The sequence below is a fragment of the Zonotrichia albicollis genome, chromosome 5 (assembly GCF_047830755.1).
Source record: "Zonotrichia albicollis isolate bZonAlb1 chromosome 5, bZonAlb1.hap1, whole genome shotgun sequence".
NCBI lineage: Eukaryota > Metazoa > Chordata > Aves > Passeriformes > Passerellidae > Zonotrichia > Zonotrichia albicollis.
In genome coordinates, this window is record NC_133823.1 from 12,659,642 (window position 1) to 12,677,508 (window position 17,867).

General features: G+C 41.1%; 1 protein-coding gene across 6 annotated transcripts in view; it reads left to right on the forward strand.

Annotated features, from left to right (window-relative positions):
* The window catches only part of ZNF827 (zinc finger protein 827), a 97,552-nt gene that overhangs the window by 23,098 nt on the left and 56,587 nt on the right, over positions 1–17,867 (forward strand). For all 6 annotated transcript variants that reach the window (XR_012580364.1, XR_012580365.1, XM_074540794.1 and 3 more), the window contains 3 exons: positions 1,476–2,486; positions 6,372–6,544; positions 16,235–16,718. Coding sequence is in view for 4 of the 6 variants with exons in the window: in XM_074540794.1 (XP_074396895.1) it covers positions 1,476–2,486; positions 6,372–6,544; positions 16,235–16,718 (1,668 nt within the window). In the remaining 2 variants the exon portion in view is untranslated. The remainder of the gene's footprint in view (positions 1–1,475; positions 2,487–6,371; positions 6,545–16,234; positions 16,719–17,867) is intronic.

The following is a 17,867-nucleotide window of genomic DNA, read 5'->3' on the forward strand; positions in this document are numbered from 1 at the left end:
TGAAAAGGGAATATGCTAACCCTTTTCTGCTTGAATTACAAACCTAAGGTAGCTGAGTTTATTGCCAGCTTCTAAAATATTGGTGACTTTTTTCCACAGGGTTTTGAATAAAAGAAACTTTTTGTGAGAGACTGTGCCTCATATTCTATATAACATAAAAAACTCCGAAGACTTTGCTTTCAGAGTGTGCATTTGTGTCTCTATACTCATGATACATTTGTCTGAGGTTTTGCTCCTTAAATTCTTTGGATCAAAGCAATAATAGAAATCTAAGTTTTATTCATTAACTTCTCTCCAAGTTTTGTAATTTGCTGGAATTAAATTGGGAATCTGGGAATAATACATGATCATAGACACAATGCACATCATGCAGGCTTATTTCCAGAATGTCAGTAGAGGGTTATATTAAATACTTTTGTCTTGCTGTAGTGTGATTACAAAGATGCTTATGCAGCTTGGGACATTTTGTCTAAAAGCAAGAAATGTGAGATGTATCTGGCAAGAGAAGATAATATGAATTTAATTCTAGTGTTGCTGTTGTTCTTTACTGTGTTCTGATTGGGCAGGAAGGTCTGCCAAAAAAAAAAAGTCTTGGTCACAGCTGTATGACTTTGGATACCTGTCAGGAAGAGGAGCAATCCAGGGTCACAGTGCTTTAAACACTGCTAGATCTCAGGAGAGACTCAGGTGTTTTGCAGTTACCAGAAAGGAGAAAATGTAACTTAACTGCAGTGGAACCAAGACTTTTCCTTTTTTTTTCTTTTCAGCTAAACTAAGTTCAGTTTAGAATGATCTTTAAAACTTCATTAAACAGTGACAAATGAATAAGAGCAATTAGAGTCTGTATATGACAACACTGTGTGTATGATGCTCCTTTCCCAAGTAGTTGGAGAGATGGGAGCTTTAGTCTGCATTCATGTATTAGTCATTGCAGCTATTCAGGAATGGATTGCGAATTATTAGTACAAATTTATTTTATTTTATTTTAGATAGGGGTCACTGCAGGATTGGTCTGAGATTTGAGTAGCTGCACACCTGATCTGCCTTTGAAGGCACACCTGTGCTGGCTGTACAAATACAGAAGTATCCAGTAATTTCTGATCTGTTGAATCCCTGCCTTATACCAGTGAGTTCATAATATTTGGCAGGATGTACAGACTATGCCAATAAAGAATTGTTTGCAATATATGCATATATATAATGTTTATATGTATTGTTGCAGTTTTAGCCACTTTAGTTATGCAGACTGAAAGATGACAGGTTTGTCATCATTAAGTCTTCTAAGAAAGATTTATTCATTTTGGAAAGGTCTTTTTTCTGGTCACTGAATCCAGGCTGATTCCAAGCCTGTGCATTTTAGGGGGGTGTGCTGGGGGACTGTTTAGGAGGGTCATGCAGAGGTCAGGCATGCTTCATGCTAAGAAACTGCTTCACACAGATTTGGGAATAATGCTGTTGTTCATGGTCCCACACAGATGGTACCAGACAGGAAGAAGTGGAAGGTGAGCTCAGTGAGGAAGAACGCTGGTTTGGGAATTCTTCAGAAACTCCTTCGGAAGCATCATATGGAGAAGTCCAGGAGAACTTTAAGTTGTCCCTTGAGGACAGGATTCAAGAGCAGTCCACCTCCCCCGACACCTCTTTGGGAAGTGCAACGCCGAGCAGCAACGCAGCGGAGCTGGGGTCCATTGAAAATGAGGCACTGAGAGACACGCTGCAGAGCAAGGAGCACCTTTCTCCAGATGTGTCCTCTCTGGGTGAGGAGGAACCTCCTGGTCCAAACAAGCCACTGAGCAGTAACCTGCGGCGGCTCCTGGAGGCTGGCTCCCTCAAGCTGGATGCTGCCGTTACAGTCAATGGCGGAGTCGAGTCCCCTGCCAATCTTGGCTCAAACTTCTCCTTCTCTCCACCTGCTCACCATGCCCAGCAGCTAAGTGTGCTTGCCAGAAAGCTTGCTGAGAAACAGGAACAAAGTGACCAATACAATGCAGGCAGTCACTTCATATGGAATCAAGGTAAGTGGTTGCCAAACTCGAGCACCACCTGTGGTTTGTCCCCTGATTCAGCTATCCTGAAGCTGAAAGCCGCAGCCAATGCTGTTCTGCAGGACAAATCTTTTTCCAGGACTGAGGACACGATACGATTCGAGTCCTTTTCCTCACCCTTTAGCTCTCAGTCAGCCAGCTCCACGTTAGCAGCTTTATCTAAGAAAGTGAGCGAGAGAAGCATGACTCCTGGGCAGGAGCACCCGCCTCCAGCCAGCTCTTTCCTTTCCCTGGCTTCCATGACCTCTTCAGCTGCCCTTCTCAAGGAGGTTGCTGCAAGGGCTGCAGGCACCCTCCTGGCTGAGAAGAAGAAATCACTGGTTCCTGAGGATCCTCTGCAGCTTTCAGAGATGAAACAAGAGAAAGCAACTCCACCGCAGTCTTTGGAATTACTGCTACTACCAGTCCCCAAGGGAAGAGCATCCAAACCCACCAGTACAGGTATGGATACAATTTGAACCACTAAATAGAATGTATTTGTTTTGCTATAGGCTTATATAACATCTCTTCAGTGGGTCTGGATTTGGTTTGATTCCATGTCTTATGAAAATAAGAAATACTTTAGGCGAACAATAGAAAAGCTTTTTGAAGTACCACTTTGAGACCAAGCTGTCACAAATGTTTCCCTATTTTAAAGGTGTGAGTGCACAGTTAGGTACATTTTTTTCCCCTTTTATTCCATACAATAGTATTTTGCTCTCTTACGAAGTTTAGAATGTGTCCACAAAAATATTTAATGGAGAAGATCAAAGAATCCCTGTGAGGGAGCTCACAGTATCAGTGAGCATGTACAAAACTAGTGCTTTTGAAATACTGGACAAGGGAGAATTCTCCCTCCTGCTGTCTTTGTCACAAATGGACTTTTGTGTAATCGCTTACTATTCTGCCCTAATTTACCAGAGTGTATTATTGTGTTGCCACTTTTCATTAAATTTTTTTTACAATCCTTTGTTGTTAACAAAAAAAAATCCAACTAAACTGCATTTCTCTAATTTGCTCAACAAGAAGCATTTTACACATCTGACTTGCCTCCATCAGTTCCAGCTGTTGACAGTCAAGGAATCAGGGTTATAGGGAAGAAGAAGAAACTGTCTGGGTAACAAAAGCTTTAAAGAGCTGGCAAGCCATGCTGGGGAATTTAAATGATCCATCTTCAAAATAAGGAAAAATAATTTCTTTCATCTCTTTCTATAAAAAGTTCACATCACAGATTCAAATTTCTGGTGGAACATATGGCTTCAGGTGTCGTCAGTGTTGTGCTGCAAAGGAAAAGGAAGCGTGGCAGGTATCTTCATGAGATGCACAAAGGGGTTTAGCATATTCCAGCTTTATCAGGCTGAGTTTTATCAGGAGTACTAGCCTGGCTGCACAGGTGTAGCAAGACAGTGTACAGACATGGAGCCTGACATGCATGTTGTGTAATTGCCCTGCTGGTTTTCTGCCCTAACCTCTTTGCTTAGGGGTATCCCTAGGCCCAGTCTGTCATGTGCAGCTCTTGGTCAGCACTCTTAGCTTGGAAGCTATTGGATGGACAGCAGTGCTCATCCCTCCCTTGGAGGAGGAGGAAGAGGGATGCAATGAGTATCAGCCAGCACCAGTTTTTGCTCTGTGTTATACATGTGTTCTATAAATGCTTAACTGCTGTGTTTTGCCAAGATAATTAAAGTGGCAGACTATTCTTGGCATGGCCTGGCCTAAGGTTTTCATTAGTTTAGATTAAGCCTTCTTGGAGTAATATAAGCTAACAGCTGAATGTGTACATTTGCCATGAAAATAAATGTTACATATTCCTGATTCCTTTTGCTCAGAAAACCTTATGGCACTAAAATATTAAAAAAAAAAAAAGGTATATAATTATATAATGCTTTATCTTGTTGTGTCTGTCTGGTTGTTCCTTGAGTCTTTTTTTGTCTTGTTCCCAGAGAGAAGTATCTTTTCCCCGTAGGTATAGCTTGAGAGGTCTTTTCCCCCACACTCACACATTGAACTTTTACACTGATGGGTTTGCTTTGCTGTTACAAATCTGATTCACTTCCCCACCAGCAACGTGTAGCTTTGGTTATGAGATCAATACTCAGTGAGATTAATTAGATGTAAGTAAGGAGCAGCAAGGATGGAGGCTATTTAAAGAGGAGTAAGTTAATAACAAGAGCATGCCTGCTGCTCTTTTGTCCACCACGTTGAGCTATTTGCTCAGAATTATTTCAGGCAAGAAGCTGGAGCCATGGCTTATCAGAGTGTGGTTGCCTCTGAAATGGCACATCAGGTTTGGTCAACCTAATCAGGACCTGCATGTTTATTACAGTAAATTGGTACAGAGGAGATGAACTTTTCTATCAATCTGTTACTATTGCCAGTATTATAAACTGCTTACAAATTTGGGATGAAGTTGAAAAGGAAGCCTGAAATATCTGTTAAGTTCTGATTGTTTTGAAAGAATGTGGGTGACAGACCTTTCTTTTACTGACTGAATACTTTTTTGGTGTAACTTAATGTCTGTGATGCTTGGAATTTGGTTCCCAAAACTTCTTTGGGAAGCATTGGCTGATTCTCTCCTCACTGGAGTATCATTGTGATGTAAGATAGACATCAATATAAATGAAGGAAAGCTGAAACCCCTGATTTTCTTTTTAGTCTGAGCTTCATACAGTATACATGGTTCAGCTCTGGAGCACACTGGCACAATTCCTGAGTAACACTAATTGTCTCTGTTATTGGTGAGGTCACATGCATTCATCCCACTTGTTTGCATATTTTTTAATGTGCTAGATCACCCTTGATTCATCTTGATTGCTGATTTATTTTTGAGGGAGTCAAAATCAGGTAATATCTTGTTACACTTTTCTCTTCTGGGTGGTAACCAGAGGCTGAAGAAAAGATGTGATAGAAGGAAAAGACATGATAGGTAAAAAAGCCACCCATGTATTTTTTTTTCTGTGGTTTGTCTCTCTTCTGCCTGTTGTCAAGAAAAAAGTAAAAATATTTTAAAACAAACATAAGCAGTTATGACATTGGTTTTGGCCTACTCTTTAGAGAGGCAGAGAGGGGAACAATTTGATATTTTAAGTGTGATAGAATGTTTTACAAGGAGAATTTCTGAACTTGCAATAGTACATGCTTTGACATTGTGTCCCTTTCTGTACTTACATAATGACTGCCTAATCAGTTGAATTATAGTGGGTTTGTTTCCTATTTAATTGCAAGAATTGTGCTTTGGGATGAGACAGATCTTTCTGGAGGTTTTTGTCACTTAGTTCCTCATCAAGGGAATTTGATGTTTGCTAGATTCTTATCAGTGATAGTAATGAGATTAAATAGTCTGAGAGAATTTTTGAATAGCAAGATGCACATTGCTGAGCTCTGGATATTTGAAAACAGTTTTGTCTTTTACAATAAGGAAATAAGGAAAAGGACATCCAGTTCCACTGTAATAGTAGGCCTTCCTTTATAATAATGAGAGGAAATTGTTGTGAGAGGATGGATGGATGGATGGAGGATTAGTTGTGCAAAGTCAGCAGCAAGGAATTTCTCTCTCCTTCAACCTTATGATGGTTCTGCACTTGGAAGTCTAACCATATTTTCCTGATCAAAGCCACCAAATCTTTTTTTTAGGTGAATTGGGCAGTAAAGCAAAGTGCAGACATTTAGGAAGGCAGTAGATTTAAAGCCCTGGCGATTAGAGGAGCAGAAGGAAACCTATGACCTGAAGACCTTTGATGGCTGGTGCTGCAGCAGTATCTGCTTGAGCCATAACTCAACAATTTCAGCAGCAGGACTTCCAAAGTCTTTCGGTTCTGGTGTTAAATATATCAGCCATGCAATACCAGCATGCTTTTCAGTTAAATTGTGGGTTCTTCCATGCTTTATATCCTGCTTTCCTGCTGGCTAACCATCACATGTGGAAATGGATCATTTTTTTAACAGTTATGCACATTTCCCATACTCTGCTACAACCAGCCTTTGATAGGAAATGAAGCTGAAAAATGATGATTATGAGAGGCATTCATCTTGGTGCAGTTCAATTATAAGGAACATTAGGACCCAGGTGAGAGAGAGGAGCATCCTCTACTGATTAGTGAAAGGAAGTTTGGAGCATTAACCTTTATAAATTATGGTGACCTTTCTCAGAGGGATAATAACTAGAACCAAGGGAAGAGGTATATGCAGGGGGGAATGGAAACTTCTGGTACCTGTTGTTTTTTAACCAATGTCTCTTTACAGATGAAACTTGAGAAATCATTGAGAAATGATATCTTGAGTATGTTTACAAGGGGAAAGTATTTGGCAAGTGGCTGTAAAGGATCCTCTCTTTTTCTTCCTGCTAAGCCTCAGAAGAAGAAGGGGGAAAACCTTTCCAGTGTCCCATCTGTGGTTTGGTTATCAAGAGGAAGAGTTACTGGAAACGGCACATGGTGATTCACACAGGTTTGAAGAGCCACCAGTGCCCTCTCTGTCCTTTCCGCTGTGCACGCAAGGACAATCTCAAATCACACATGAAGGTAAGGGAAACCTTTACTGACAATCAAAATACCCAAATCATCAGTCAAAAACTGAGAGTATAACAAAGCTATTTCATTTGCATTTGCAAGAACAAAATTTCCCTAGTTGTACTACAAATGATGCCTGTACTTAACTAAAGAGGCCATAAAAAGAAAGAAATAACTTTCATTCCATTGCTTGCCTTTCCATTTTATGCAATGTGGAAACTGCCTTGGGTTATGTCAATTGGGTACAGCACAAGCTGTGTGTGGCTGATTCAGTTCCAGAGCTGGAAGCACCAGGAGCAGGGATGCTGGTTGGGATGTGACACCACACAATCCTGTCAGTGCTACTCCCAGGATTCCAGTGCATGATAATAACCCTGCATGCCAGTGGCTCACTGTAAGTGGGCAAACCAACTTGGCCAGCTCTAGCAGGGATCTCTCCATCACTTTCTACAGGCAGGCCTGCAGTTTTAACTTTTTTCTTGCTGTAGCTTTTAACTGTGGGCATTTCAGAAGTGAATCATCCAAACCAAAATGAATGACAGATCATACTGTAATATTTTGTTTTCAAGTTTAAAATGTGTTTTTAACTCAGCCTGAGTTTTGGGCTTAAGCTGAAAATGACCTTCTGAAGGAAGCAACATCTGTGTTGATACAGAAGAATATAGAAAAAAGAAGAAACTGATTGTCTGCTTAGCTGAAGTACTACATGGGTGCAACAAAAAGTGCTGAGTGTTGCAAGCTGTAGAATATTCTTGAGGAAGTTAAAATGGAATCTGTCCTCTTAGCCCTTTGATTGATAAGCTGAAGTGAAAACATTTCCCTTGTTAATGCAGTTGAGTTTTATAATAATAGTGAAGTGTTTTATTATAGTTACCATTTTGTCTGTTTTAGATGAATGTGTGTAACAGGGGATCAGACTGGTGTGAGGGGGGACAGAAATGCCTGTTCAGGTTTCCTATGTGCTATTGCAGAATCTGAGCTTACTGGACAAGAGTATGGCCTTGCTTTACACTCAAGAAGCTGTTCCCTTCTGTGTAAATTATTCTGATTCCTCTTGTCACAACATTAGATCTTACTATGGTTTAAGTTGTTGCTAAGTCTTAAATCATCCCCCTATAATCTGAAGGCTCATTCCTTAGCACTTCTGCTGTAGATCAGTGCACTGTTCCCAGGCATCCTCAGTGTATCATGCTAATCCTTATCAAGTCAGCTCAGTGCTTATGGCTCTCTCTTTTAGGACTTGCTGTTCCATGTTGACTAGAGGGCACAGATGGCCAACCTAAGCCGAGGATGAATAGATAGGATGGGAACACAGCATGGAAAGAAAATGTGGGGGTTTTTGTTTGTTTGTTGTCAGCTGTTGACAGCCTGCACAGAAGGTGTGCATCACCTAGGAGCTCACTACTCCCTGGCAGAGACCTGTTGTTGTCCCCTGCTTTCTAAAGGACATCCCTATTGTTCCCTGCAGAAATAATTGTTCTCTGCTTTTTTCTGCCTTACTGGCACAAAATGTTGTTTGAAGGTTGAGGATCTATCCCTTCCTTTTTGGCAAGGTGATTTCTGCAGGTGGTCACAGGTAAGATGTTGGACAAAATCAGGGACTTTTTCACTGTCTTTGTGTATTCTCAAACTGATGGCTTCCTGAGGCCCTTGTGCTTTTTTCTGCTCCCCTCCCAGCATTATTTCTTTCATTAATGGAGCCTGCATCTGCTTAAAACATACTTCCTTGTACAGTCATGTAGCATGTAGTGTTAATTATTTGGTGATATTGTGACTATGACTGGGTAATGCTTGGTTAGAAACCCCTGAGGTCAGAGTCAGGCCTGTTTGACTCAATGCAAGACGTTACAGCCACCTTCAGCCTCACTGTGGAGGCCTGATCTGAAGTCTCCTCCATCACTGCAGTCCAGTCATGAAAGTCATGATGGACTTGGGCATCTTTGCTGGCAGAGCTGTCCTTATTTGAGGTGAAAGCAATTGTCTTACAAAACCAGATGATTTGCCTTTGTTTTTTGTTCTTCAGACAGATGCAAAGAATCACAAGCACAACAATCTGAAAAATAATATTTTGTCTTAGTTTGAAATGATTTCATACACTTTTCCTAACTGACTAAGCCATTAATAAAATTATTTTCTATGACATCAAAAATGAAGCAGGTGAATAAGGAATGGGCATGTTAGTCTTGTCAGACATAATTTGAATTCCTTTCGGTGGAAGTATAAATTGATAACAAGATTAAAGGTTTTAAAAAATAAGATTTCTTTTCTCATTATAAACAGTGATGCCTTTAAATCTATATGTATGTGATATTATAAAAACTGGAACATATGTAAGCCAACAGCATTCAAAATGGACTGAATGCACGCCAGAAATGGTACAGTACAGCTGGGAGCTACTTAGGGTGCAGTGTTCTGGTTATACCAGCTGGGTGTGTTGGTTTTCTGTTTGCCTTAGTGTCCTTTGGGAGCTACCTGGCCTTGCCTCCTTTCTGGCAGGCAGCCCATGAGGGTAGAGCTGCTTCTGCTTCTCCAGCCATTTCTCCCCATGTTTCAGCTGTGCCTACAGGTGAAGGCAGATTTTTCAAACCCAAAAAGGCCACTCAGAGCTAAGGTACTGGGCTGGTATTTGTCATTCATTACAAGGCAACTTTTATTCCAGGATTGGCTGTAACAAACCAAGCTTTTTTCCAGGGGCAGGTACATCACCTTAAAATCTTTGTTTATGCTGTTCTTTGGTTTTCATAGGTTTTTTCTCTATTGATAAGGATAAGAGGCAAAATGTGTTTTGTTCAACTGCAGTCCTCAAAATCTTTTATTTTTTCTTTTGTGTCCTCCTAGGCAACACAGCCATGAGCTTGAACCACCTTATTTTTTTTTCTAGGTTCTTGTAGGCATTCTCCACTGAAACTGGTTATTTGGAGATTTCATTTCCATGAGTGGTCTGTGTGTGTCCATATGGACCTTCCTTACTGTGTCTTTAGGCTAATTACCCATAACTATATCATATATATACACTATGTAATTTTATGATAATTGTAACATGTCTAAGTGACTGACCCAGAACTCAACATTGCCAACATTTTTGGTGTCCTGTCCCCTGCTATGGAGAAAATCTTAATAGAGAGCTGGAATGGTTGCAGCCCTGACCCATATTCAGATCTACATGTGCTACCCACCACATGGATGAAGCTTTCTCCCTCTAAGGGCACTCTGCCAGGGCCAGCTCACAACTGGAGGCGAGGAAGTGAAAGGAGCAAGAAGGGAAACAGAAGGAAAGTTTCCACACAGACACACAACAAGCAAGGGGGGCTGAGTAGCCTGCCTTTTAAGGCACAGAGTGTTAACTATAATTGGTATATTGTGTTTAGACTCCACAGTGACAGGCACCTTATAAAAATCCAAAAATAGATGCAGTGCAGAATTTTATTAGGTTTTTTTTGGAGGTAAATTGTAGTGCATGCATAACCACAAGTTTGGGCTCTTGTTCCCAGTAATCTGGGGGGAGCTGATTCTGGTATCACAGCATGGTTTCCAGGGATGCTGAGAGCACTGAACTGAAGATTAGGCTGGACAAAATGAATGGGTAACTGAGAGAGGTGTCTTGTCCAAACAGGCAGCAAATATTATTCTTGAGTCCTTTTCTCTGTTTTTCAAAATATATATTCAGTTGGAATAGGTTTTCTTCTTGAGACAGTACCCTATGTACTTCTTCTGTAGAAAGCAATGAAAAGTTGTGGTGCAATTCAGCAAGATGTAGTCAGGCTTTTCTGCATTTGCTGGTGGGGATTACATTTTCCTCAGAGCAATACCACAAGCGTCAGTCAGACTTTGGCCAATTGGTGCCTTTGGATCATGCACATATCTTCCTCAGCAATTGGTGGACAGATAGGCTGTGAGATCATGCAGATATGTTCCAAGAAAGCAACAGGATATTAGCTGAGCACTTGGAAGGGGGAGCGAGGAAGAGGAGCATATGGCCAAAAACAATATCTATAAATGTTCCTTGTGCTGCTATATAGGCATAAGGCAGGAATGGGTGAGCTATCTGTCGTGGCAGTGGAAAAGAAGTTTGGCATTGTGAACGTGTGGTGAAACGTGAGGGTTTGATAGAAAATGAGGGAAGGGGAAGTGAAGCTTAGCAGGAAGGTTCAGTGCAGTGGTAGGCAGGTCATGTGATGCTCAACCACAGGATTTTCCTGCTTGTGTAGAGCAGCCACCTCTACAGTGAGGTCTAGACTGATGTTCTTGTCTGATACAAAGAGGGTTATAGTCAGCCTTGCAGTTAGGGAGCCTATTAATGATATCACAGCAGGAATCAGGAAAGGTCCAGAGGAATGGGACCAGGTGTTCAGTTCCCCTTGCTGATTTGCTTTTTCTTCTTTCTTCCTCAGCTTGTGCCAGATAACTGTAAAAGCTTTCCTAATCCATTTTGGTGAAGTATAGGACTGGTTCTTTTCAAAGCATCTTCACCTCTAGGGAGAGGGAGGTTGAATGTGCCTTATGGGAGAGGGTTTTGTTTATTTTTAAGTTAAAGAAGAGCCATGAGAGGCACCTGTGATTCTGTGACCTCCCCAGCAGCTGAGGGGAGCTAATGCAAACTTGCACAGCTTTTCAACACATAAAATCTGTGCCCAGAGTCTCAGACAGGCACCACAAATGACTTCAAGTATCTCCCTTTTAATCTCTCTTCTTGCATATGAAACAAGGATAAGACAGGACCTTAAATCTTTTCAAAAAATAATTTTTTTAATACCTAATCCAGTCCAGCACTGCAGAGAGGCCCTTCCCCCCTTGTTTTCAAGCAAAGAAAGGAAATACTTTAAAAAAGAAAATACTATATAAATAACATATGTCTTGAGGGGAAGGATCAGATCAAAACTAGCAACACAGCACTAAACTTTTGAAAATGCAATATTTTAAAAATGAGGGAATTGTTGGAAAAAAGCATGAAATGAAAATGCAGAGGGCACATGCTAGATGTTAAAATGGAAAGTGCACTCAATTTTAAAAATAATCCCACAAAAGAAACACGAATGCCTGTGTCTCATAACCAGAAAGTGCAGTCTGTGCAAAGCATTACCTGGCTTTAGGGAAGGGGAAGGGAAAAGATCAACCTCAGCAGCACCACAAAATTGCAGGATGTGCCGGTGTCACCCTTTTCCTCACCCCTACTCCTGTTTTACCCTGTTGGGTGGGATCAGATGTATTGGTAACTGTGGTACATCTCTATGGCTGGTAAATCAGCAGGGATGTTGCTTATAAGTATGAAAAGATGACTTAAGAAGTGGCTTATGATACCAGGAAAGTTACAATGTCCAAAAAAAAAAATCAAAAAACCAAAACAAAACAAGAAAAGTAACAGAAAAAGCAGCACATTGATACAAATGATGTGATACGATGGGGACATGTGGTTTCTGTAAAAGAAAATAATGTGTTCCTCTACTAAGATGTTTTGAGCATGTCAGGAAAATCATGGACTTTAAAATCAGTTGAAATTTATTTGGTCTATAAAAAAAGCCTTTGGCAAAGCTTCTCACAGAGAAGCTGCCAAATAAATTAAGCAATGTGATGTACTATGGCAAATTAGAAATTCACCAAGAGACAGTAAAACAAAGGGTAGGAAGGAATTAGCAATTTTAAGCATGACAAAAGGCTAACAGAGGGGTGTTCCATTACTAAAAGTGAAATTGTGCATATTTTAGCAGATATGATCTACACAGAGTGTCGGTAAGAGAATTATAGATGGTGCAACCTTATGTGCATGAATTGAGATTTAAAAAGGCAAAGCTTGAAAGGGAACAAAAGGAGGCTGGCTGCCTGATAAACAAGGGGGCAAATGAAGTTATTGTTGACAAATAGAAGGTACTGTACCTTGGAAACCAGAGTCTAATAATGCACCTGCCTGTTGGATATAATGAACTGTAACTGCTCAGGAAAAATATCTGGATATTGTTATAGACAGTTCAATGAAAACCTTTTCTTGGCATGCACAGCAGTGGTTAAAAAGCACATTAGATATTTGAGTGTCTGGAGAATAAAACAGAAATAACACTGAAAATGTTACTATTAGCATATGGTATGCTGCCACTTCTGGTCACTGTATTAGAAAAGACATGAGAAATAGAAGGGATTTTAAAAGCTGGTAGTGAAGATTATTAGTGGGATGGCAAGAAAGGACTGCCTTTGAAGAAAGGAGCTGAAAAGAATGGGACTGGCAGGAGGGTGAGAGAGGTGTGATCAGAACAATACTTGATGGAGAAGATGAATTGAATGGCCTCTTTTTTTCTTTCTTGCAATCTGCGAATGAGGAGGCAATAAAAGAAACTGAGAGAAACAAAAATTTAAAATTTTGACCAAGAGATAACTTGTACCCAAGTCCTCAAACACAGCCTAAAGCTTGTAAGGACACTGTAATTCTGTTGAAAATTACTGCAAGTGTCATAGCAAGCACACACTGAACAAACTGCAGAACCACAAAATATCGTTTGAGACTGGGCAGGCTGCAGGCTCAGAATCAAGAGGATACAAGTCCTTTGCCCAGTCAAGGAGAACATCCCTGGTTAAAGGAAATAAACTCTGAAGCCAGAAGCCCTTAAGTGGTTCTGGCATAAGTCAAACAGCAGTTTTATGGGATTTTGAAAGAAGCATTGTGTATGAGCAGGTTGTGCACTGTGGTTTGTTGCAGTGTAATTCAGAGAGATCCAAATCTGGCAGCAGCTGGGCTCAGGCTGGCACTTTGGGGAAAACCTGCCAGCTGCACTCTTGTCTCCTCCTGCCTGTGGTTCTTGCAGGGAGAGCCTGTTGGAGTCTAAAGAAGACATCTGATGGTTTGGGTAACATTAGCACAGCCATTCTCTGCCTCATGGAGGGAGCAGGCAGCTTTTTGGACTGTAATATTGCATGGCCTGAATCTCCCCTGTGGCTTTCTGTGTAGCTCTACGGGGTTTCTTGTTTTTCTTTCTGCTGCAAGTAGTTGCTGCCTTGACTCTTTCCCCCAAATGGCAAAGAATGGCAATTCTTGGCTCTTTTAGCTGCTGCTGAATGAGAAAATAAGGGGTAGATTTTCTTTTAGAGGGATTTTACCTTAGCTTTAGTGTTCAAAATTTTAAATTAATTTTATTTCATTTTGAAAATAAAAGTTAAAATCTTCTGGTGGCAATGGACTCTGGATATTAGGGGGCTATATCTTTGGCTTATTTTTTTTCTTGGTCTAAAATTTTTCCTTTCAATACTCAAAATACTTGGGTTTGAACTCTGTCATTCCTTGGCTGTGAGTTAGAAATGCTCTTTATTTTATGAGAAATCCATTGGTGATGAAGTCACTGTTTTCGGGCAGGAGAAAAAAAAAATTCAAATGAATCAATGGTTCTTATTTTTATCCATTCTCAAAAGATATTGCAGAGGTGGCGTGCCCTAGTCCTGGGGAGAGAAGGTGGGCTCCCACCCAGGCTCTGTCACCTGCCTGCTGCAGGGACAGCCTTCTGAAGGCATGGGATCGATGCTTGTGATAAGGAACTCTGGAAGATGTGGTTAAACACATAGGCAGGGAAATGCTGATTGAAGGGGACCCTGGAGAGAAGCCCTGGCACACAGAATCTGTGGGTGTAAGAGATAAAGTTGCCATGGTGAGGGTGCTTGCTGCCCTGAGCACATCTCGGTGTTCTCTGTGGAGAGTGCTCACACACTGCTGTGCTCACAGACCATCCTGCTTCCACCAGTGTACACAGGCAATCTGGCTGGCATTTTCATTGTAACCTGCTAATATTTAGCATTTATTGTGCTGCTATTCTTCTGCAAGGTTGCTTTAAATATGTGTTAGGTTAGAACCAGCTTCTTTTTTTTTCTTTTCTTTTTGTCTTTATCAGGTGCAATTATAGGATTGCAGAATTGCTTTGTCTGTAAATGTCATGCTTAGACAGTGCTGAGAATGTCATTTTGGCCAAGAGAAATTCTCTCTTGCTATCTGTCTAGCACCTCCAGAGCCACCAAAGAACCACTGAATGAAAAGTTACGCAGCACTGATGAAATGTGTCTTCACTGAATGCAAAAAGTACTTGTTTTTTAAAGAAAAGAGATACATTCCCCAGCTTCACATTTCAGCAGGCCTGAGTTGAGGGCTTGTGTAGAGCTGTAAATCCTGAATCTGAGCTTGTGACTGAATTCCTCTTACAATATAGGAAATTAATCAGGCCAAGTCTAGCACTATGTTCAGCTCCAGCCTGAATTCTGACAGAGCCTTGTTTGGGAAATGCTGCTGTTACCCTGGAGTACTGTGGTGTCTGCACCAGGACCCTCAGGATCTGGATCTCAGCTCTGCAGGAGACTGGAAAGTGCTGAAAGCCTTAGCTAAAGCTAGGTTTTCCAAGCTCCCTTGTGTAGATCTGCAGCCCTCAGGGCTTTTGGACTCCCAAGCTGTAGCAGCAAACCTTAGCTCCCTGGCACAGCTGGTTTCCTCTGAGCCAAGCCTAGGGAGCAGGGAAAGGAAGACTGCCTACTCAGTAGAAAGGCAATCACACCTTGTTTGCCAAGAGTTCATCAAACCTCTCCATGTTTCAGGTGAAATATTTTGCATTCAACAAATTGCCATTTTCCAACAGAAATCTGTCTCACTGAAATGTTTCCAACCAACTTGAGTCACAAGTGGAAGCGAATGTGTGGAGCTCAGCTGGTGCCAGTGTGTCCTGATCACATGTTCATCCATTAGTAAGGAACAAATATATGTATTTGCCAGCCTTTTTGCAGGGAGTAGCCTGCAGAAGTGCTGCTGTCAGGATTTAAAATTTATTTGTGAAGCCATAGCAAAAAGATTTTTCAACAGCCTTGCTGCTATTATGTTGGGCTCAGTTGCTCCTTCTCTTTAATGAGTACTGTATGAAGCAAGAAATTGTATAATTATATGTCTGTAGCTTATATAGTTTAATGAGTGTGTCTGTTCCTATAATATGTGAGCCATTTTGCATGGATGGATGGAGCCTGGGGATGGCAGGCATTGCACACACACTGGAGCATGCAGGCTCCATGACAAAGAGCCTGCAGTCCAAATATGAGGCCAGTAAGATTAACTGTGATCCTTAATTGACTGATAAACTACAATAAATGGCAGACACCATCTCTTATGTTTCTATTGTATCATAAAAGAGCTGTTTATTTTCTGGTAGAATTAATTTGCAGCAAACTGTTTCAATAGCTCCTTGGTATTGCCAGGTGCTGTGTTTTTACTCTAATGGTACATAAATCAATGATGGACATTGCTGTGTTGGTTGGGGGTTTTTTTAGCTGAGTTGTTCTAAACAATTTTTATTAGTTAGGTTGCACAGAGTGATGTTTGTTTTTTAATCAAGAAAGCTATTAGTTATAGCTTGGAAGTCTTTATGCACTGACAGGTCATCAGGATCTGATTGTAAGGACTGTTTGATCCAAAGCAGACATCATCATTTCCAAGCTGCAGAAACTGATGTTCCTGATTTTTTTTTGTTGTTTTCACTTGAGTCCGATGCTTAAGTTCTTTGACTTGTGTGAAAGAATCCTACTGTTCTTGGGGTCTGACCACTTTCCCAGTGCTCAGAATGAAGAGTTCACTCATTAGTTAATATTTTCTCCTCTTTTTTTTTCAAACAGTGTGAGAAACAGAGTCGAGATTTCTGCAATTCTATTAATCTGCCTGGCTTAATACAAGCTGTTGTCTTTCCCCTCTTGACCCAGGTTCACCAGCACCAAGACAGGGGTGAGACCTTCCAATGCCAGCTGTGCCCTTTTACCTCCTCCCGCCACTTCAGCCTGAAGCTCCACATGCGCTGCCACCAGCATTTCCTCAGGACAGAGTCTAAAGTGAAGGAGGAAATGCCAGACACTGAGGTGAAGGGGTCCCCACAGCTGAACAGTGACTCCTGCCCAGCAGCACAGAGGGAAGGAGCGGGGCCCGAGCTCCCGGGATCAGCATCTGTCTCCAAAACGCCCGATGTGGCTGGGCAGCCTGCTGGGGGCGTTCCACCTTTGCTGGTGAAAGAAGAGCCCAAGGATGACACGGGCGCCCCAGCTGCACCTTTTGGTCTTAGCACTGTTGACAGAGCCCCAAACAACACAAAGCTGAAAGACTCCTCTGACTTCGTGGCCAATACAGCATCAGCACTATTCAGCCAAGACATCTCTGTCAAGATGGCATCAGATTTTCTAATGAAGCTGTCAGGTAATTGAGCAGCAGCATTGGCTGCTCTTTCATGGGCTAGGAGACAGTTTGTCTTGGTTTTATTAAGTCAAGGAATTGCTAGGAGCAAAACATTGTAGCTTCTTGACTTAAAATTTCTTGTTTCTTTTGGTAGCAGAGGTGTATGGTGAAGGGCAGAGGGGAAACAGTGAGAAGAAAGAGTTTTGCTGTTTAATTGCTGGGATTAGGAGTGAGAACTGTTTAGCCAGGCTTTCATGTTCATTTGCATTTACCTTGGCAAATCTCTTGTGATGCATTTTCCAGGCATGCTGAAGTTCCAGTTTGAAATCACTGAGGGTGACCCAAGTGCCCAGCATGGTCAAAATTTCAGTTTTTAAGTTTTCTGCCTTTACCCTCCTGTTAAAAAGGACCAGTAAAGTATTGGTCACCTTCTTTTCCAAGTAGTATTGGAGGCCTATGTAGTAAATGCATGAGAAGTGTGAACGTTACTGCTTTTGGGTATTGTTGCTACCACTTTTAAAAGAAGAGTAGTCCTCGAGATTAATTTAAAAATTATTATTATTGTTGTTTTATACATGTGTTTCATGCTTTTTCACTGTCAGAATATTGCTGTAAGAATGATATTCATGTGTTAGACGGAAGTGTAGGATGTGTTTAGGGTGAGTCTGTTATATTTTATAATTTTCTGTTATTGATTTGACTGAATACATCAGAACAGTTGATATGCTGGGGAGGTGGTCTATGCCAAATGTTTTTGAAATTGGCCTTGAATTTTTTTGAAAAGAAAGAAGTGAGGAAAAATGTCACTCAAGGAACTTCTGGGTCACAAGGAGATCTCAGTCCCCATGGGACATTTTACGCTTTGTAGAGAGAAGAAAACCTTTACAACAGAAAATAATTAGTTAGCTTTCTCCTTTAAATGGAAAGTAAGTTATATTTGAGCAAATTTTATTGTCAGATAAACAAAGGAATTAGTTCTGTCTTTGTTTCACCAGCCTTGGTGAAACTACAGCCATTCGTTAGGAAAATCTTTCTTTCCTCATCTTCCCAGATCTTTATACCTCTGGGATGACAGTTCTGTCAGAAATTGAGTAGAATGGGTTAATACAAGATATCAAGACTGAGGCTTCATGGAGCCAGCCAGGAAAAGAGAAAACAGCTGAGGGCAAG